General features: G+C 35.2%; 2 protein-coding genes and 1 pseudogene across 2 annotated transcripts; all 3 read left to right on the plus strand.

The window, feature by feature from the left end:
- Window positions 1-1,232: 1,232 nt before the first annotated feature.
- On the plus strand, window positions 1,233-5,812 carry LOC107799666 (bZIP transcription factor 29). The gene is made up of 5 exons (XM_016622806.2): window positions 1,233-1,483; window positions 1,695-2,767; window positions 2,910-3,042; window positions 3,135-3,219; window positions 5,381-5,812. Exons 2-5 carry the CDS (start codon window positions 1,893-1,895, stop codon window positions 5,593-5,595), a joined length of 1,308 nt encoding a protein of 435 aa, XP_016478292.1. The 5' UTR covers window positions 1,233-1,483; window positions 1,695-1,892; the 3' UTR covers window positions 5,596-5,812.
- LOC142165326 (U6atac minor spliceosomal RNA) lies at window positions 4,767-4,827 on the plus strand (annotated as a pseudogene).
- Window positions 5,813-18,120: 12,308 nt separating the features above from the next.
- On the plus strand, window positions 18,121-23,543 carry LOC107799663 (protein IQ-DOMAIN 32). The gene is made up of 6 exons (XM_016622804.2): window positions 18,121-18,423; window positions 19,673-19,990; window positions 20,083-20,271; window positions 20,530-20,610; window positions 20,701-22,270; window positions 23,227-23,543. The coding sequence occupies exons 1-6, from the start codon at window positions 18,340-18,342 to the stop codon at window positions 23,244-23,246; spliced, it is 2,262 nt and encodes a 753-aa protein (XP_016478290.1). The 5' UTR covers window positions 18,121-18,339; the 3' UTR covers window positions 23,247-23,543.
- The last annotated feature ends 47 nt before the right edge of the window (window positions 23,544-23,590 follow it).

Here is a 23,590-nt window from a genome sequence, read left to right on the forward strand (position 1 = left end):
ACGTAAACAATGTCGAACTCACTTAACAGGATTTTCCATTTGGCTAGCTTGCCAGTGGACATGGGCTTCTGAAAGATGTACTTCAAGGGGTCCATCCTTGATAGGAGATATGTAGTATAGGCACAGAAGTAATGCCTCAGCTTCTGAGCTACCTAGGTCAAAGCACAACAGGTGCGCTCTAATAGAGAATACCGGGCCTCGTACAGGGTGAACTTCTTACTGAGGTTCCAACATAAGTACACTCAGTGGCGTACGCAGAATTTTTCATAAGCGGCCCGTTATTCCTTTATGCAATGGAGGAAATATAAGTATCTAAGTATTGGAATGATAAGAGAATAAATTGTAAAATATTGAGTAAAGTTAACTTAGTTTAACTCATAGGAACCGAAAAATGACAACATTTCCCCAGAAGAAGTAAGCTTTAGAGTACCTCCACAAGTTCTGACAGTTCCCAATTACTCTAAATATTACTCCCTCTTCATTATACTTAAAAAATGTCCAGTTTTACTTATCCACCCTCTTCATTATACTTAACAAAATGTCCAATTTTACTTATCCAATTTGAAAAATCAAAAGATATTTTACTATTTTTAATATATTTCACTCTTATTATTAAGTACTAGCATTAATCATTTCAATTTAATTAATTAGAAATGATATAATAAATTATTATTTTATTAATTACTTCTTAAGGAATATGCCTAATCAAACATGAACAAGTAGTTTCGAGGTGATGTAATAAAATTATCACTTTATTAATTACTTCTTAAGGGGTGTGCCTAGTCAAAACACGAACAAGTAACAATGGACGACCATTTTTGCTCGTCCAGTATTTTATGGGATTATATCTAGTGGTGATGCCGCGTGTGTTTATCAGACTCAATTCTCAATTTTCTCTGTTCCCCGATTGTGCAAATGTAATTAGAAAAACTTTGTGAGTTGAGGCCGGCATTGAATAGAGCGCGATTGCTAAATGCAGCTGAAATGTAAATGAAATTGAACTATTCGGACTTTCCTATATGAACCCAAATTCAGCCTCTGTCAAGAAAACTCTCTTGTTGTCCTGTTCGCACGAATTTTTTTTTTATTTTGTGTCTCGTGACTAATTGTAGTCTCACAAAATTGTGGACCTAAATTCCTATAAACACAAAAGTGTGAGATTGGGTACACAAAAATAACCTCGTACAACTACCGTGAGACACAAAATAAAACTTGTCTGCCTGCACTCACTCAGATAGCGAAAGGAACAGAGAACATCTTCTCCCACCCCCACCCCCACCCCCACCCCCACCCCACCCTCTTGTCATTGTATGCAATCCAAAGTTTTTGTCTTTTCACTTCTTGTCTTTCTTTATAATTCTACCGTAATCACCGCCATTTTCAGCGGGAAAGTTCTGCTTAATTCCCATGTTCCAATCTTTTTTTAACCCTTCACTTTATTAACGATGTGGAGTTGTGTCATCACGTTGGAGAGTAGCTTCAGGTACTACATTTTTTTTTCTTTTTTTAAGTTATTGAATCTTGTACTTTGTCTTTCTTATCTTGTTCTGCTGTTTAGGCTGTTGGGGTTTTGTCTGGGATGAAAAACAGTTGTTGGAATGAATTTGAGTTTAGTAATTTTTCGTGATTGAATTGCTTTAATTTTAGAGCAAGCAGGCTTTACGGTTTTTCAAGTACTAGGCTTGTTTGTGCAGGTGAGAGTGAGCTTTATAATCTGATGGAAAGTGGTGAAGTTCTTTGATCATAAGATATAACTAGAACTGCGAAATTTGAAGCTACTCGACGTACTAGCCTTATAACGGAGTTATCCGATAGTGTTTTCAAACTTAGGGGAGGATTTCGATCAAGTTGTTTCCGAGTTTGTTGTTTTGCTATTGTATTACCTGATTCTGATGGCTCAGCCTAATTCTAAGCCACCCATCAGCCATAATTTTGGTGGGGGAGCTTCTCATACAAGGTCTTTATCTCAACCGAGTATTTTCTCAAACAATGGCCTTCCCCCATTGAGCCCGTTTCCTCATAGTGAGTCATCTATGGCCTCAGCCAACTCTAGTTTGAAGGACACATCGATGGAGGAAGTTGATGTTAGTTCCCGAGGACCACCATTTGTCTCCTCTTCAACAAGGGAAAACACATTTCGATATAGTGATAGTCTTCCTCCTAAGAAAGGGCATCGTCGCTCTAATAGTGATGTTCCGTTGGGATTCTCAGCTATGATTCAGTCTTCACTGCAGTTGATGCCCATAAGTGGCCAGGGAGTTCTGGGTGGAGCAACGCTGCTTGGAGATCCCTTGCGAAGGAAATCAGGGGGAGAGGTAGTGGACAAGTTGTCTTCGTACATGAATCTGGAAAACATGGAGGCATTGAACTCTTCTATTACCGAGGATAAAGTCAAGGATAGCATTGCCAGTCGCACAAAGTTAAGCAGTGGCGACAGCAGCAATAACGAAGCAGAAAGTGTCTCGAAAGGAACTAGTATCAAGAGGAGTGCTGATGTAGATATTACTCCCACCACCCGACATTTTAGGAGTCTTTCAATGGATAGTGCTATTGGAAGTTTTCAATATGGTGAAGAGTCACCAAAATTAACAACTTCCCTGGTAAACTGTCCGGGGCAGCTTTCATCAAGTAAGTCTGGAAATGAAAACTCAGACAAGATCAATTTCGACTTAGGAAACAGTGAATTTAGTGAAGCTGAGATGAGAAAGATTATGGCTGATGAAAGACTGGCAGAGATTGTAGTTTCAGATTCTAAACGTGCCAAAAGGTATGGAGCTGAATTGCTGATTAATTCTTTTCTGTAATTGTAGCCCTCTTTAAATTCCCAGGTTAAATCATCTTCAAGAAAGGAAAAAGAGGGAATAATTTCACATACTTTTTTTGGAATCTGTAATTTCTTCTGCTCTCAGGATATTGGCCAATCGTCAGTCAGCAGCTCGATCCAAGGAACGTAAATTGCGCTATATTTCAGAGTTGGAATATAACGTTCAGACTCTTCAAACAGAAGCAACCACTTTGTCCACACAAGTGACCAGCCTACAGGTGCTTATTAAAAGCTTATAGGTCTCTTTGGTGCTTCTTTTGTGAACTTGGTTTTGTTTTGAGGTAATTGGATTTGTTATATCTCATTGCAGAAAGATTTTAATGAGCTTACAAGCTTGAACAATGAGCTGAGATTTCGCCTTCAAGCCATGGAACAACAAGCACAGCTCAGAGATGGTATGTTTCTTTCCTTATATTTTCTTCTGTTAGTCTTTAGATAAACTAGTTTGCACCCATATGCATTGCACTTTGCATGTAAGTTTTAACTGAAAGAAAAGATTTCTTGTTTTAATTCTTTAAGACAAAAAACTTTGGCAATATGTCAATTCAAAGATTCTTATTGCAGAAATCGAGAGAATGAATATTTTTTTTTTTGTACAGTTTTTATATCTTTTGTTTTTTTGGCTTTTCGTTATTCCAAAGTTGAAAATTTGAAGCTTTCCTATCCCTTGATTTTAAGATAGATAGTTTTGTTTTAATTGTTATTGATGTTGATGGTCGCAAATAGATTTGATGATCTTTCTGAAAATCATTAAAGATTTAATCAATTTTTGCAATTAAATAGCTTTTTCCAAGAACAGTTTACATACTATTAGATATTCATTTGTGCAAACATGGACTCTAAGAAATAAATCAGAAGGAATAGATGTTGCAAATTTACACAGTTTTAGGTGTTCATTGAGTGCAATTACAGGATTTCTTTTAGAAAGAAACTATTTCAATTACGGTTTACTTGATCTTTGGTTTCTTCTTCATTTCTTGTATTTATATCTTCTCTTATTGAATTCAAAAGTTTGGTGGCTATAATGCTCTAGCACAAGGTGACTTTAGAAGTTGCTGAAATAGACTATTCTCTGAAGTGTTCTGTTCTTGAAATTATGCAGTGTTTTATATGTTTATCTCCAATATGCTTTATATTTCTTGTTTTATTTATTTATTGAGTTTATCATACATATAAACAACTAAAATAATTGTGATCATAATTAAGTCAGCTGTATGAATACTCTCTATAAACTGTGCATAAGGTTTCAAATGTTTTAACTCAGAAAATATTGTCATTCTCTCTTCTTGACCCTTCTGGCAAGCCGTTTTGTTAGTTGGATTGATGTTCGCTAGCATTTCCTTCTCCCTAGCAGTTGTCATGTCCCACTATGTTAGTTCTAACGTGATTCCCTTGGCTGGTCAATAATCTGTCTTTCAATTAAGTTAGAGGTTTCGTAAGACTAAAACATCTAAGGGGTCGTTTGGTAGGGTGAGAATAGTGCGGAATAAGGTGTATTAGTAATGCATGTGTTAGTAATGCAAGCATTAGTTATGCAGTTATTATTTCTTATCTACTGTTTGGTATGATGTATTAAAATTATAATGTATTGCATAATTTTGAAGAAAAATAGTTGTTTACAAAAATGCCCTCCATACTCTCTAGCTTTAAGGGACTTTAAGAACAATTGTATCTTTAACCATACTAATGCATGCATTAATAACCTTGGTATTACTAATGCCATGGTTTTCTATGCATTACTTATATGTAGGATAATACCAAGTATGATGTACAACTAATACAAGTTATACACAAATTGAAAAAATGTACCAAACAAGATATTAGTAATGCATGGAGCTAATGCTTGCATTATATTTTCTAATATCTCCTACCAAACGACCCCTAAGTGTCACACTTATTCTACCAAAACCTAATGTGCAAGTGTAATGGCAATTACGCCTTAGTGTTCGTAGAGAAGAGAGATGATTAGCACCTCCCCTGACAGGGACGGGATCATCAGCTTTACCTATTACCTGAACAACATTACAACAATTAAGCCTTAATCCTAACTAGTTAGTATCGTCATTCATCTCTATGGATCCTTTGTTTCAATTGTGCTAGGTTTTAGCTAAGTCCGAATCAATTGCAAAATTATAGGTCCTAAATGGCTATGCAAAAAGTTATTTTAGGTCTAGCTCGGTCATTTACTACTTTCAATCACCATTATTTCACGCATACTGACTGGTGAATAAGGTCTATGTTTGGACATGACTGAATCATCAGTCATCTCGGGTCATAGTCTCGCACTTTGTCCTATATGTGTACTGCTTGCTCTCTTTATCAGTAGTGATCATTATTTATTTTTTGAATCTTGTATGCCCAGAGATCCATCTTAACCCTGCGGTTACTATGACATTCTGAAAGACTCTTTCAAAATGTATGTACTTGCTAAAACTCTATGATCCTTGGATCTGTGGTTGCCTTCAGTTGGTGGCTGCCTATAATAGGGATATTAATATCTTTTTGATACACACATCCACGAGGATGGAAACTATTAATTATGACGTTGCATTGCAGCTCTGCACGAGGCATTAACTGCAGAAGTCAAGCGTTTAAAGCTTACAATGGGGGAACTCAAGGAAGGACGGTTGCCTAATAGCATTGCGCGACAGATGCCCATGAAACCTAATATGTTCCAGAAGCAGCGTCAGCAGTCTAGTGAAATCCAACAATTTTCTGTTGCGAAACCAAACACTGCAACAAAGGCTTCAGCTACACCTGCATCAGCCTAGTTGGTCAAAACAAAGCACCGGGGTGGTGAGACAGTGCTAAAATGTGAGCTCTTGGATTACTTATATAAGTATTGGTCTCAAACGGTAAACAGTGCTAAAATGTGAGCTCTTGGATTTGTATTTACACAGCTTTGTATCCTTTTGGATAGTATTTATTCATTCACGTAATAGACATTGCACTGATTATAATGAAAAATAGAGTCGGACTTCAAGCCAATTTTCCTTTGATTTGTCGTCTGTTTCTAAGATATAGACCATTTGGTTTGATTTCTAAATTAGTCCAAGTTCTTAATTAGTGTTTTAACTATTTTTGCTTAAAATTAAACTTGCTACATCCCTAAAACTCAGTGCTTATAATTTTACATCTCTACATTTAAGCTTGTGGCCGAGGGTCCATCGGAAACAGTCTCTCTACTTTCTTTGGGCGGGGGTAAGGTCTGCGTACACACTACCCTCCCCAACCCATCTGTGAAATTTTATTGGTTTGTTGTTGTTGTTGTACATTTAAGCTTGTCGTAATCTAATATTATAAAAAAATAGTTTAGCATAGGCAAACTATCTATATCTATACTATATTAAAAGTACGAAGGCCCTTAGTGAAATGTCGTTCGCCTTTTTTACCCTTTAAAAATAGAGCTCATACTAAGACAAAATAGTCATTTTATTATTTTTTCTAAAATTTAGGAATCTAAAATCAACTAAAATTATTGTTATTAATTATTTCCTTATATAAACAATGTAAAAAATTCTAATATTTAAGACTTTAAAAAAATATAATTTAGTACTTACATAGTGTGCAAGCGTTTACATATTTAAGGAAAATTACTAACGAAGCATTAAAATACTAAACTTCTTTTTGAAAACTTTTGAGCAAATAAAATTTATTTCCTTAAGACTATGAGAACATAATATAGTTACGTAATATTTGACAAGTCAGTATATTATTTTATTCTATTTGATCTATTAAAGCAAATGCACAACTTATATATCGAAGTTATGTAAAGGCATTAGAATACCTTTGCAAAATATAATTATTTTCTTTATTAAGTTAGCTAAATTGGATCAATAGTCTTTATTGGGCTTTTATTTTATAACTCATCACATAGTTTAATAATTTTTGTGCAATTTTTTCAAATTTTATATTTGTTAATATAAAAAACACGCACTAGATAAAATAGTCATTTAATTCTTTTCCTAATATTTAGGACCTAGAAATTCATTAATATTTGGTTATTATATCTTTCTTTATTTAAACTAGATACCTAAAATTTAGGACTTTAAAATCAATTAAAATTTTACCTTAAATAAATATTTAAAAAGTCAATTTGGAACAGTAGTACAAAATCTAGAGATGCTCGTCTGAAGTCGGTTATACATGGCAAGTGACAAATGACATCCTAATGGTACTCAAATTGTATTCACGGTAAACAAAATATTTTTTTAACATCAATAATTAAATTTTTTTTTGTTGAAGAATTTACTTTATTTAGTATTTGCAATAAATTACATTAATGTATTTTAATTATGTGGTAAATAGTGTGAGACTAAATTGAAAACTACTAAATATATAGGAAAATAATGTTTCGGTTTTTATTTTATCTTCTTCAATCAATCTAGACTATTATAAAAGCTCGAAACTTTAACGCGAAATTGATCAAATTTTTTTCATTTAAAAATAAATTTTATATTTGACAAAATTATTGTTTAATTAATATTTTTAATAGTTAGGACATTGAAATTAACTAAAACTTTGACTATTAAATATTTTACTTATTTGAACTATATAGGAACTCTTAATATTTAGAAATGTCATCCCAGTAAGATTACTTAAATAAATTGAGTAAGTCCATTTTTCACAAGAACTCATAATTTTAGGATTTGTTATTTCACCCCGAACAATAATATTATAGGTGACATTAGAAGTGTTCTACTTTAAGATACCAAGAGACTAAAATTTAAAACAAATTGCACAAAAATCATACTCAGAAACTCACGATTATTTTCAGATTACTAAAATTTTAAAGATTTAAGGTTGATAATGTTAGAAATGTTAGCTATTTCAAGCTATTCTTTTTTAAGAAAATATTAATAAAATATTTTTCAAAAGTGTTGTCATAGAGTTTCGTAGTTTCTCACGGTGTTGATACGTGGCTACTGATATTATCCATCACTATTGAGCTAAAGGAAGTAACAATGTTTATTAGCATGTATAATCCCTTTATCATCATAATGATCGAATTTTTATAGAAAAGATGGCGTGAGAACCCAAATCTAACGAAAGTCCAAAGATCAACATTTATCTCTTTTGTGTGTGTGTGTGTGTAATTTTTATAAAATTTACATTCATTGATATGAGATACACGCACAACGCGCGTACTCTTAAACTAGTACTATATTAAAAGCATGAAGCCCTTTAGCGAAATGTCGTTCGCCTTTTTTACCCTTTAAAATAGATTTCACATTAGATAAAATAGTCATTTAATTAATTCCCTAATATTTAGAACTCTAAAATTGACTAAAATTTTGATTATTAAATCTTTCTTTTTTTATGGTAGGTAAGAAGTCCTAAATATCAATTAGTATTTTACCATACATATATTTTTTCCTTGTTTAAACTCCATATATAACGTAACTATAATTATTTTCATATTACTTTTAGTGGATGTGAATTTTATAGGGAAAAAAAAGTAAACTAACGTGTGTCTTAATGAAATTAAAGTAATTAATAGATCATGCAACTTTATGCCTAATATTTAAAAGACCTTTAGGATTTTCTATAAGTAATATAACTTTTCCATGTTTAGTTCTTGTATAAGTTGTAAAAATATCAACTACGACATTTTGAAATAATACCAAGAAAACTTTATCATGAATAAAATGTGCAAATATACATGTAAAATAAAGGTTAATACTTTAAAAGATATCACTTTCTTGCACCTAATTATTTTTGTCAAATCTTTATCTTGGACTTGAAAGTCAATTAATATTTTAATTATCTTACGTAAATTATTTTTATTTGAATATTGTAACATAATTATAATTCCTTTCATGCTATTATATGTGAACTATAATAGTTCAATATTTGAACTACTCTTCTCTCCAAACAATATTTTTCTATTTAATAATTTTTTTATGTATAATATCTTTAAAAATTATGCTTAATAATTAAAATAAAATAATAAGATAATATTTAAAAATATAAAAGAGAGAGAGGGAGAGACTAGAAAAGTATTTGGTAACACTAATAGTTCTGCAAACACAAATATCTAAAAATAAAATATCAAATCGATTTTTTATCCCTTAATACAGAATTTATAGTAAATAAAATCATTATTACAGTTAAATATTTAAAATTTGGGTGAACTAATATTAATAATTTGAATCAATAAAAATAAATTATTTTTGTTAATGTTGAAAGCAAATAATTATGTTTTTGAATTAACTAATTAACAAAATAATTCTATCCAATTCCTTTCTAAATTCATCATATTAGTTAAAAAAAATCAAGTGAAAAAACTCTTAGGATACATAAACTTGTTTCAATAAAAAGAGCATTGGTGGTTAAAGCAATCAGAAAATAAAACGTAATCGGTGATGATATAGTATTAAGAGTTAATTAAAATAATTCAAACTTGAAGCAATAAGGATGAAATAATAGAAGATAATTTATTTGAGTTGTCATTAAGTTTTTTCTCTCATTTTGCATTTGTTACAACAAATGACACAGCTCACTATATCTTTTGAATTGTCGTTAGAGATTTTTTTATTTTTTTGTGATCTTGACCGTTAACACTCACTAGATTTCTCTTCAATCATGATAAATATTATGAGAGTTCTTCTTTTTTAAATGTTTTTATCGTGTTTGTATATTTTGGATATATTGAATACAATTACTATGTTAATGTAATAACATTAATTTTTAGTATTAAAAAATATTACATTTATTTTAGCGTAAACTATAATTTTTTAATAATTTATGCTTTATTTATTTAATTAATTATTTATTGATGAGTGCAAGGTACACGTGCAATGCATGTACAAAGAAACTAGTAAATTTTAAAATCAATAGACGTGGATATTGCTAATTGCATACTTGCATCATAGGTACCAATCTTATATAAAAGTGATGTTTTATTGTTATAATTTCTTACTATCCTTATATGAATCAACTCGAGGTTAATAGATGGTCGACTAGAATTATATGCGCCCCTGTTAAGTTTAGGACTCACTTAAAACAATTTACCTCAAAATTCTCCAGTAGACAGTAAATTGTTGGAAGGGAGTTGAGAAAAGTTCTTTAAATTTTTCTCACACAAGTTAACAATGTTGTTAAATCAGCTTAGTAATCACAACATAATAATTCTAATTTTATTTTACTTGATCCCACCACTGATAAGGAGTTCCAGAACCGGTGAATAAATGATGATGGGCACAAAATACCAACTATAATCAAGGGCAAAGATCCCTTTTAGTCCGCGATAAAAATTATTTACATCCAGTAATCATGTAAAAGTGTGTGTGTATATATATATATATTTATATTTTATCGACTATTTTAAGAGCGACTATACAATGTCATTTTACTTCTTATTTTATAATCAATCAAAACCTTCTATTTGATCCAAAATCAAATGGATTTTTGACTGTTTCCTTTATGTCTTATAGCAAGATAAACTATATCTGTCTATGGTGAAATTTATCTAAATTAATTATACTTGCATACAAGATAAACTATACTATTAATTTAGCTTTCGAATTTATTATACTTGCTTACCGACATATTCAAAGGGTGCATTACGAAATATCTTTTTCTCATTATTTCCTTTCTTAACTGGTCTCATTCACATTTCAACTATACAATGGACCTCTCAACAAAATTGAACCACCAACATTATCCTCAAATATTAAATTAGCCAACTCCCTTCAATTTAGGTTGCTATTTGATTGTGAAAAGATAATATAAAAAAAAAAAGTAACTAAGAAGCACAATAACATACATAAAAATTAAATTAGAAGTACCCTCTACGCAATATCTATCAGAAAAAAGAATGGCAAGTTACTAACATCTTGTTTGGATGGTTGTTAGACATCATTTCATAATGTATTATATTATATTATACTGTATCGTTTGATGAACACATTTTTTGTAACTTTGGATAGATTATATCGTTTGATGTTGTTTCATAATATCACGAACTAGCTATATGAAGAATAAACTTGTAATATTATAAAGAAAAATTATGATACGGGGAAAATTTATTGTATAAAAAGGTAGTGTAAATGATAAAATAAAATTATTTAATAATAATGAAGGGTGAGATAAGAGAATAAAACAAGATAAGGACGCAATTACACAAAATCGATCGTTACATAAAGTGGCACATAACGGTAGATAAACACGATCGAGGACGGGGTCGACCACGGCGTAATAGCGGGAAGCCGTCTTCGAGAAGACTGTTGTCGAGGACGGGCAGCTGGGGTAAAGAAATAATGGTAGGATAGGTTCAAAAGTGGATATTCCTTATTTTGTAGACTTTTTAGGGTTTCTTAGAAATACCCCTTATAAATAGGAAGAGATAGAGAATAAAAAGGGGATCTTCACTTTTTGACAAGGATAAAAGGCTAACCAGAAAGGATATACGAAAGTTGTCTCGTTCAGTGATTATTTTATCGAAGCACACGTTCTTGAATCTTTGTTCACGAGATCCAAAGATTCCTTATCCATCTTCACTTCTCATCCTTCCACGTCGCTGACAGGAAAAAGAACCATCCAAATCATACAATAATTGGGTGGTATATTATTTTTTATTACATTTATTGTCATTATCTATATTTATTGCATGTTCATGTTGTAATATCTATTGATAATCACTGAGTACAAACCAACTATTTAGTGCTCTCAAACGCCGTTCATCTTACCGATATCCTATAGTATTTGATCTAGAACTTATTATATTTAACTAAGATTCACCCTTTGTTTCATCATTAATTAGTTTAACCATGAGCTCAATATTTTTTGACTAAACAATTTGGCGCCGTCTGTGGGGATTTTTTAGTTAAAATTTTAGTTTCTTCTAGATTATAAAAAGGGGACAGCCATCTTTTCCTCGTTTGCACGAACTAACAATGGCAGGAAAAGGAGATGAAAGACAGAAAGCAATAATGGGTATCACTACCAACATCTTAAACACCATCAACGAGGATGACGGAGACGATGAGAATGTGACACCAAGTGCTACACCCAGGCGGAGTGATTCACCTCCCTCTCACGCAAGTATAACCATTTCACGCAAAAGGTTAGCTTTCACGTCTATAGCTGAGGAAGCGCCACCAGCGGTGAAAAAATTACTGGAGGAGTGGTTGACAAATACCCTAAACAACATACTTGACAAACCCATTCAAAGGGCGAGTAGAAACATCACGCAAGCAGATACCACAACGACCATTGGTGAACAACCCGCTCCCCCAACAGGTAACACTCACACCGTTGTTGATGCAGGTAATGATGCACTTGCAGCCATTTTAAATAAAATGAAAAACAAGAATAAAGCACTCCGCGACCAGATGAGGGAACATCAAGAAAGGGTTGACAAGATACCGGGCGCTCCAAAATTGCTACCAAAACTGGATGTCGGCCGATTCGTTGAACAACCTTATAGCGAGGAGGCGACTTCGCATGCCATACCCAAAACCTTCAAAATGCCACCGTATTTGAAGATATATGACGGCACCACAGACCCCGAAGATCACATCATCCATTACGTCACAGCGGTAAAAGGCAACGACCTTTCAAAGGAACAGGTACCATCAGTGTTACTGAAGAAGTTCGGTGAAACCCTAACGGGGGGAGCCTTAACCTGGTACTCAGAATTACCAGCACGTTCAATAACAACGTTCGAAGAAATGGCCAACAAGTTCGTCACCGCCCACACATGGGCTAAGAAGGCAGAGGTCAGGGTGAATGATATATTCGTCGTTAGACAATCGCTTGGCGAGGGACTCGGGGACTTCCTCGCTCGGTTTAACAGGGTAAGAATGAGCTTACCAAATGTATAAGAAGGGATGGCGGTGGCAGCTTTCCAAAATGGGTTGAACAAGAATGGGTCGAGAGCGACCCGAAAGTTATTGAGCAGGCTCATGAAATACCCTCCCACCACTTGGGAAGAAATTCACAACGCCTACTGCGCCGAGGTGAGAGCAGACGAGGACCTAGCAGTTACCATCAGTTCAAATGGAGTCAAGGAAAGATCGTCGTAATGACGGTCGAAGAGATCAGTCAGGACCACGCCTCAACCGAGACATGCATCAACCCTATATCAGAACAGCCATCCCACCATCTCCTCGATATGCAGAAGGGTCATCCAGGCTGCATACAGGGACTCACCGAAACGAAAAAGGTATGCCTTCACTCTTATCTGCTCACAATTTTGGTATAGTATGACCTACCTAGATGCAGTAAAGTAATACGAATGGATAAGTGGATCTAGGAAATAAGATATAGCAATATTCGTAAGTTAAAAAAAAAGGTACCGAGCAAAGAACTTCAAGATACATATAGATACCCAGGGGGACATCTTGTCAAGCTTTGTATATGTTTACAAAGTGAAGCCCAGAGATTGACTAAAAGCTGGAGGGAAAAGGAGAGAAGAGTCACATAAGCGCACTTACAAAGTTAGAATCATACAGGCTGTATGACAGGCGGTAGCAACAGTTACGAGATTGGAAAGATTTCGACCACGAGTCGTGGTATGAGAAAGAGGACTAAAAGGGGGAAATACCCTAGACTTTGGATTTATTCAAAGAATAGTTGCCTATATGGCTAGAAGAGTATTAAAGTGTTCGAAAGAACTATGGGTTACGAGAATAATAAGTGCATTAGTCAACATTCGAGGACGAATGTTCCAAAGGGGGGAATGATGTTACATTCCGCATTTTCGTACGTTAAAATTTTGTCGTAAGTTAATCGACATAATTCCAAGGAAAAGATTATTTGGAGATTATAAGAATTATGCTATTTCAAACAAGTAATAAGTAAATTCGTAAAGGTGAAAGGGAAAGCAAGTCAAAGAAAATAAATTTTCGTCCAAGTTTGGCATGTTGGGATAAAATACGGCTCGAGTTAAAATACTCGGTATTTATGGACTAGTACCATACAAGGTACCACATGACCATAATAGTAAGGTGTATAAGGCATGTGAAAAGTGAGTAATATTTTAAGTAAGTGGGAATAATTCTTAATTTTACGGATAATTGATTAACTACAGGGTAACGGGACATTACCTAATTAATTGGAGATATATTTGGATAAGATTAATAAATAATTGTGATTGAGATAAGGCCAAAAAGGCCCAAAACGTGGCTGCCAAGGGACTAAGTAAGAAGTGACTATTAAGTCACAATTCAAGGTGTCAAATTAGTATGTTTAGTTGGATTAGAAGGTGGGGCCCACAAGTTATAGTGTTAAAAGTCATAACTAGTGTTATTATTTACATCCAATTTCACGTTGCCATCAGACCAACAACCACACTAGATTCAAAAGTTGGTCTTAAGCATTACACAACAATCTGAACCTCAAAACCAAGTGTATTCTGAATAACATTGTTATTTTTATAAAGCTCATATGCCATCAAAACCATCAACAGGAGAAGGAAGAAAGACGATACTATAGTACTTCATGTTATTTGGGTCATTTCATATACATCTGTGTGTATCCAAGCAACGCATGGCTTCAATAATTAAAGTCAAAGTGAGGTTTTGCAATTATAACGGAGTACGGTGCAATCTTTCTCAAGAATATCATACAGATTTTTCTCTACTCCGATCTTACCATTACGTGTTATCGCAATTAACGTGTGTTAAAGGGATTGCCAAGAGAATCGACTCAGGTATGTTAAGGTTATCCCTTCTTTCTTTTGGCATGATCCATACGAGACGAACGAAACATGCAAATGCACAAATTCCATGAATGACTTTATTCATAGAAGTATTAGAGATATCTATGTTCTTGAATTTCCGTATGTCATAATATTTTATCATCTGTTCATGGGTCTCAGAAAAATATGAAAGTTGAAAAGAGTTTACTTTATGATATTACTCAAAGGAAAAAATGGTCTTATGAAGCTCCGAAAGATTTTATTAATGTACTTTTCATGCATTGCATTCATGTGCATTGACTCATGACCAGATGGCATTATATACGCGTATATATGTATGTATATATATGTATATAGGATATGGGAAAGGTTACGGCGTTATATACGCACCACCACCTGATCAGCTGGTATATGATGATGATGTTACCTACAGTGGCTGAAATATGATTCAAACGGCGTTATATACGCGTATATATGTATGTATATATATGTATATGGGATATGGGGAAAGGTTATGGCGTTATATACGCACCACCACCTGATCAGCTAGTATATGATGATGATTTTGCCCACAGTGGCCGATATGATATAATGGGATGCCCTCAGAGGCTGATGATATTATGAAATATGTACCTATGCACGACATAACATTCATACGCATATGCATGACGCTAAAAGTAATTTATGATTTACAAAGTTATTCAGACTTACATGTTGAGTCATGTACTCTATATTTCTTCCATGTCTCTTATGTATTTATTTATGTGCCTTACATACTCGGTACATTATTCGTACTGACGTCCCTTTTGCTTGGGGACGCTGCGTTTCATGCCCGCAGGTCCCGATAGACAGGTCGAGAGCCCTCCAAGTAGGCTATCAGCTCAGCGAAAGATGTTGGTGCGCTCCATTTGCTTCGGAGTTGCTCGTTTGGTTAGTATGATTTAGACGTGTATTGTTTGGTATGGCGGGACTCTGTCCCGACCTTTATGATATTTATGTATTCTTAGAGGCTTGTAGACATATGTCGTGTACATAAAAGATTGTACGGCCTTATCGGCCTATGTTTTGAGTTTACAAAGGATCATGTTGGTCTATTAGGCCTGTATGTCATGTGTATATGATGATGTAATAAGAAAGATACGTTACGTTGGTACTCGGTTGAGTAAGGTACCGGGTTCCCGTCGCGGTCCATCGATTGGGGTCGTGACAAAAGATGAACCTCCACAATGTCGCTTCCGACTGGAACAATTTCTACGTGGGGAGGAATGTGATATTTGGATCGGAGGTGGGCTATGTGAGGTGGTCCCGTCTCAGAAAGTCTCTGAGCAGGAGTAGGAGCAGGCTCCTTCGAAAAATCATTCCTGACCAAAGGGTTTTTGGGGACTATCTCCTCCGCGGTAAGGAAGCTTTCATCCTCTTCAGTCATAAATTCCTCACCTCCTGGAGGAAGGGCCACCGATAATGGAGTGGCATCGGAAACCTCGTCATGAAATTGAGGAGAATATGACATATTTCAGCAATGAAACGCATGCAACAAAGTCTGACGAAAGACACAGCAACTGGGCAAGAAAGAAAGGACTAGAACTGAAGAAGCTGCGAGAAATCGAAAAAAGAAATTGGAGAAGAAGGTCAGAGAAGAACAATACTCATGCAAAGTAAGGAATGGGGAAAACTTCCAAAAAATAACCCCCTATTTATAGGGTTGGGTGGCGCGAGAATCGAAACAAAGGATTGCCAATGGCACCAAAATCGAAGCGGCAGACATGCAGGAGGTGCATCGGGAAGACGTGTAATGATGACGCGTGTGGCCATGACGTCACCTCGCGTCAGCCACACCAACCGCAGCCTTGCTGGCTACGCCGTTTTATCGACCTCGCCCAATTCGATTAATCAACACAACCAAATTTCTTCTAAACGGACGCAAACTAGGTTCGCTTATCGAGGGCGTGCCACGCCATGACCTCAACAAGCGGAGGGACTAACTGTATTGGCCTAAATTTGGCGACTTGGTAACGGTATATAAACAAGATCGAGGACGGGGTCGACCACGATGTAATAGCGGGAAGCCATTTTCAAGAAGACTATTGTCGAGGACGGGCAGCTAGGGTAAAGAAATAATGGTATGATAGGTTCAGATGTGGACACAAGGAATATTCCTTTGGATATTCCTTATTTTGTACTTTTTAGGGTTTCTTAGAAATATCCCTTATAAATAGGAAGAGATAGAGAATAAAAAGGGATCTTCACTTTTTGACAAGGATAAAAGGCTGACCAGAAAGGATATATGAAAGTTGTCTCGTTCGCTGATTATTTTATCGAAGCACACGTTGTTGAATCTTTGTTCACGAGATCCAAAGATTCCTTATTCATCTTCACTTCTCATTTCCACGTCGCTGACAAGAGAAAGAACCATCCAAATCATACAATAATTGGGTGGTAGATTCTTTCTTATTACATTTATTGCCATTGTCTATATTTATTGCATGTTCATGTTGTAATATCTATTGATAATTACTGAGCACAAACCAGCTATTACTGCTCTCAAACGACGTTCATCTTACCGATATCCTACAGTATTTGATCTAGAACTTATTATATTTAACTAAGATTCACCCTTTGTTTCATCATTAATTAGTTTAACCAAGAGCTCAATATTTTTTGGCCAAACAGATACAATAAAATTTAAATAACAATCAAAACAAACATCATATTAAAAGAACAATACGATACAATACAATAAATAACAACCATCCAAACAAGTTATAAACGGTACATCGCATTATTGTTCCGGCACGGTGAAATTACTATGCAGTATATCGCATATTTTATGCGAGGTACCTTAATTAAATGACCAAATTGGCCTCGGTGAAATTAGCCTCCCTTCCCTCTCACCATTTCCCATTTTGAGTGAAAAATGAAAAAGCTGTGTAAATTATTTGTATAATTTAACTGATTGTAGTAAATTATACTCTCTTTTTTTCTCTTTTTCAGTTATCGACAATCTGTTAATTTAGGAATCACTATTTAGTATGTATAAATACTAAATTTTGTATTTGCAGACACAAGTTTGATATAAACTATTTATAAATGCTAAACTTCAAGTAAAATATTAAATATTAATTTGAAGATGTATTTCTTGTGAAATAGTGGTCAAGAATTTTTTTCAAATGAAATTTATGTCAAATACAACTATAATTTTAACAATTTTTTATTCTTTTTTTAATAATCATGATGTCCAAGCCAGCTTGCACGTACTTCAGTTAATTCCACGAGATACATGCTACTTTCCACCAATAACAAATACTATACAAGGTACCAAACACCTACTAACTTTTTAAATACATTGCTTTAACTGCAACTCCAATATTGCTTAAATGCCTAACGGCTCACTGTTACTTAACGTAGGTTTGAGTTCAAAATTAAGGGTCATAATGTTTAGAAAAAATTGCTAATTTTTTTTGAAAATAATTTTCAAAGCTTTGAAATAAAAAGCTATTTTTTGGGGCAAAATTCTTTAAACAAGCATAAGTTTAACCTTAAAAAAAGCCTTTAGCCCAAAGTTTATTCACCTTATTTTTCTTTCAATAATAGCTTAGTAAAGTTTAAAACTGTATTATGAATTTACATAAATAATATCGTGTACTGGTAAAGTAGAGTCACAGCTTTAGTACATTTTTTGGGAGAATGTTGAGGTCCGTGCTCTTAAAAAAGTCTCTAATTTTTTACTTTTCTTTTCTATTTCTCCATCATCTCTCCCATCAATCAGGTACAATTCCCAACAAATCGAATATTTACCTTACACTGCTACACACTGAAGCAAGAAAGGCTACACACTTGAACTGTGCTGTAACACAGAAATTGCAGAAAAAAAATGGGAAAACCAACCGCTTCTTGCTTCAAGATCATTTCTTGTGGCACTGACTCCATTGACCATGATCAATTTGAAGCTTCTGAGGTAAAAAAAAATATACCCCCTTTTGCACAAGAATATGCAATATTGTGTCTTTTAACACAAATTAGGTGTTAACTTATGCTAGCTGAAGGTTCTGTATATTTTCTAATGTTTTTTTTGTTGTTCTACAAATTTGGGTAGTCTTTCAAAATGATGGGGTTTATCTGATTTTATTATTGTCCTTAAAGAAATGTTTTTTTTAAAGAGAAAATGGTGTGGAAGAAAAACTTGGATAGATCCGTCATTGTCTGTTGTTCTACAAATATGGGAAGATATTTACAATGATTGGGTTTATCTTTAATAATAACTTTTCATTTTGGGTATACTTGACTAAAGGAGCTTTCTCTGTGCATTATATTTAAGAAAGTTTCATCCTTTACCACTGGATCTTCATCAGGGATGGGAGTTTGTCAAATGTAGGCTGATTAGACAAAGGATAACTTTTGAGTTCTACTCGTAACGGCATCAGGAATCAGGGGTTCGAGCCGTAAAAGCAGCCACTAATGTTGCATTAGGGTAGGTTGTCTACATCATATACCTCTAGGTGTGCGCCCTTCCCTGAACCAGAGGTGGATCCAGGATTTAAAGTTTATGAGTTCCTATCAAGTTATTAAATAATAACAACTGGATTCACAGTCTAATATTTATAGATATTTAATGAATTTCGTAATATATAAACAAGGTATGTGCAAAAACTTCTGGTTTCGGGTTCACCGTACATAATGCTCTGAATCTGCCCCTGCCCCGGACCCTGCGGGATGCTTTGTGCACCGGGCTGCCCTTTTTAGTAACTGCATCAGGACTTGGGAATTCTTTACAATGGTGATGTTTATCTGGTTTCATTAACCCCTCAGTTGATGAAAGGAGCTTAGTTTTCCTACTTTCCAATTTGATCTCTACCACAGATACAAGACTGTAAATACCAAAATGATTACACAAGGATTAGTTTGCAATTCGACTAGTTCCTTGTTTCAATGTGTCTGCCTACTACAGACGAACAGGATTCTGAGGTTTATATTACTAGTATTCTTGATTGTGTATCAATCTTTATTCAAACTTCAATGGTAAGGGGAGGTTCGATGTTGTTGCAAAGAAACTTCTGTCGAGAAGTTGTTATACAATTTATTCCTGAAGAAATTTGTCAAAGATCACTTAACTGTAAAAAAAAAATTAAAAAGATTTTGGCATACATCTTTTCTCTTTCCATTTTCTTTATTACTTTATTTGGTGACTTATTTGAGAAATTTGCCAGATCAAGGGCTCCAGTGATAAACGTAGATGGAGTTTCCGCAAGAGATCTCCAAGTCATCGTTTGATAGTTACAGAAACACCATCTCCTAACAAGGACTGCCCAGAACCTGCGAACGCTGTCCTACAAACAAAATCTATTTCTACAATTCAAGAGAAGGCATCTGTTTTACAGTTGGCAGATGAGGAGCCTCGGTCCTCGGCCTCAGTGTACTCGAAGCTATCAGAGCCAATCACTACTAGAGTGAATGATAGTAAAGCTGACCTCATTCTAGATGAACAAGAAGTTCTAGTCATTCAGACTGCAATAAGAGCATTTCTGGTAACTCAATTTTTCTTTTCTTTCATGTTCTAAAGCTTTCGGCAAATAAAATTTTTATGTCGTCCTCTGATGGTTCGTCCTGAACCTGATAGGCTCAAAGAGCTCTACTGAAGCATAAGAATATAACCAAATTGCAAGCTGCTGTACGAGGACATTTAGTTCGAAGACATGCTGTGGGAACTCTTCGATGTGTTCAAGCCATTGTCAAAATGCAAGCACTTGTTCGAGCACGTCGTGCTCATCGCCTTGTTGAAGGATCTAATATCTCTGACAAACGAGATGTAAGTACGAGAGAGTTAAAATTCGAAAAAATCTTGGTAATACTTCTTGCTCAAGCATAAATCTGAAAATGTATTTTGGGAAATTCTACCGTAAGTACCCTTTTGCTTCTTAATTGACTCTGGAATGCAGTCTCTAGCTATACTTTCTGATTGTGTTTGTGCTTCTCATTTGCGCATGTAATCAATTGTTGAGAAGCACTTGCAACTTCTCTTTTAACCGATCTATCACATCTTATCTTCTTTTTTCATTGCTTTCAGGGAAAGGAGAACTTGGGAACAAAAGCGGAGGTTACATACACTTCTATTTCAAAGCTACTTAACAATAGATTTGCTCAACAGGTATAAAAGATTTACATTTCTGCATGATCTGGATGTTTTTGGTACCACACATTATTTTTGTCTAGAACTGATTTTTTCCTTTGGTGCAAGCTCCTTGAATCTACTCCAGGGACCAAAAGTATTAATATCAAGTGTGATCCTTCCAAATCTGACTCAGCGTGGAAATGGTTGGAAAGATGGATGTCTGTTTCATCAGGATATCAACAGTCACCGAATTCGGAATTACCTGCAGAGCAGCAGGAGATTGAAAATACTGAGTACTCGAGAAACCTTTTGGAAACAGTTCAATTTGAAACTAAGTCAATCAACTCCAGGGGGGCTGTGGAAGCATCACCTCTTCCATCTGAAAGTGATCAAAATTTGATGTCTTATGGTGCAGATTGGGTAGACTTGAAAGCCCACAAACCAACATCACCTCCTTCAAATGGTAATTTGGAACAGCCTCAGCCTCAGGTAGTTGGTGAAACTAATTCAAGAGATGACACTTCGGATTTTATTCTTGCTCACTTAAAGGACTCAGATGAGCTCCAAGAGACTGAGCCGACTGCTCTCTCTGATAAGAATGACTCTGAAGGCAACCAGAATGTACATTCTGCTACACGCATTTCCCTTGAGCCTCCAGAGACAGAGGACAAAATGTTCAATAATGGATCAAGAAAGGCAAGTAATCCTGCATTTGTTGCTGCTCAGACAAAGTTTGAAAAACTGAGTTCAGCTGTTAAATCAGCCAAAGTATCTAGTTCGTCTTGTGCAGATATGGTTTCATATACCACTGATCACGGATTTGGAGCAAGGGAAACTGCCGTATCAGAAAATTCAATGAGGGTTCAAGTTGGGGGCTCTGAATGTGGTACTGAGCTTTCTATTTCTTCCACCCTTGATTCACCAGATAGATACGAGGCCGGAGGTTACGAATTTGAGCAGGAACTAAAAGCTTCGGAGGATGGTACTTTTGATGATAAGAGCAATAGATGCTCACACATTGGAGATGATAGTATAACTATTCCTCGGAATGACTCATCATACTTCAACGCTGATGGAGGGAGAGAAGATGCCACTGATGATGCAAATAGTGAGCATATTGATGTTATTAGCCCAAATGTATTTCATGGAGAGCAGAAGAAAGAGAACAATATAGTTAAGTCATCACCAGAAGCATCCGCAAGGAGCCATTTAACTGTCCCTGAATCCCAAGGGACACCTTCTAGTCAGGTATCAGTGAATCCTAAGAAGATCAGAAGTGAAAAAGGTGGCTCGAATCCCAGACGTCGATCCTCATCCACTGGTATAATGTTCGCATCAACTCCTAAAACCGATTCAGGCATAACAAGTTCAGAACAACTAACAAAGGATCACAGAAATGGCAAGCAGCACAACTCTTTCGATTCAGAGAGAACTCAACATGATGATCAGGAGCCTAGAGATAGCAGTAGTAGCAATTCTCTCCCGAGTTACATGCAAGCCACAAAATCTGCAAGAGCCAAAGCAATCTCAAGTAGCTCTCCGAAATCAAGTCCAGATATCCAAAATAAAGAAGTATTCATCAAAAAGAAACACTCCCTCGCTGCTTCCGGTGGTAGGCAGGGTTCAGCTGCTGACGGGCAGTCTCCGTCTCATGCACAGCGGGGTGCAAAGGGAAATGGAACTCAATCTATGCAAGGTATTTTCCAACTTAGATCCCTTGAAAGATATCTTGTGCAAATATTTAACTAAACAAAAAGCTAATACGGGTAGAAACTACAAAGGGCTATAAGTTGGCAAGTGCGTTCCTTTCTGATGGAGGTGTTTGTTTGAATGATCATCCTGGTCACCTGACCTGTTCTGATCCCCCCCAGCCCCACACCAAAGGAGAGAAACAAATGTAATGTTCCTAGGACTACTCCATGTTAACTTATGAGGATGTATTGATGTGGTATCCTATGTTGCTCGGACTCTCCAGAAATTACTCCGGGTGCTTGTTGGATCCTCCAAAACTAGTGCATTTTTAAAGGATTCGACATAAGTGCGGCAGCATTTTGGAGAGTCCGCACAACATAGGTGGTATCATCATAATTGAAAGTGTCCTCGTTAAAAACAAATAGCATAGCAAATCCGTGTCAACTAATAATAACAATGTTTTACTGATCAAAATTTGAAGGGGAGAAAACATTAACTGTAACAATGTCAGTCAAATGGAAAACCATCTTCCTTTGCCAATTCCAGCACTTGTAATGCCAAACCTAACCCTTCTTCATGTACCTGGCTTTTATTTTTTTGCTCAACTCCGATCATAATATTCTTGTTTTTGGTCATTGCTTGTCCACTTTGTTATAAAATAGTAGGGTCAAATTCACTTAGCCTTCAACACATGCAAGAGACCAATAACTGATTTTCAACCATACTTGAATTATCCCCATGTTTTCAAATTGAAAACCACAGGGGTCTGGAGGACTTTACCTGTGAATTATTTTGTGCCAGTCTGTGGCTGTGAGCACTTGCTTCAAGGTTTAAAAAGATGAAATTCCAAAAACTCCTTTCTTGTCAATCACAATTTGGCTCACTAAGATTCTTGACATTAAGTTTTTTAAAATTCTCACATGTAATCTTTTGTTGACTGTGTTAATGCTGCTTTTTCAGAGAGGAAATGGCAGAGATGAATCACTTTCTTTGTGGCGCTTAAGAATGCCTTAATGGTGGTCATATGCTTTTAGGATCTCCGTGGCGGAGCCATCCCATGGATATTAACTATTTTGGAGATAAATGTAGAAAGAGCTACTTTTCATGTAAATTTATCATATGCTCAAGCTTACTTCCTCCTCCAAATCCCCCACCTGACCCCTCCTTCAAGGATTTTGTATGAGATGCTTTGCATTTCATTTCTGTGAATCTTTAACATTTATGTGTTCATCCTGATGTACTTGTGACTTTTACTAGAAATTTGAGAGTCCTTCAGCTAAGGCATTGTCAACATTTTTCGTCCTATCTCTTCACTTCATTCTAG

The sequence above is a fragment of the Nicotiana tabacum genome, chromosome 1 (genome assembly GCF_000715075.1).
Source record: "Nicotiana tabacum cultivar K326 chromosome 1, ASM71507v2, whole genome shotgun sequence".
NCBI classification, from domain to species: domain Eukaryota; kingdom Viridiplantae; phylum Streptophyta; class Magnoliopsida; order Solanales; family Solanaceae; genus Nicotiana; species Nicotiana tabacum.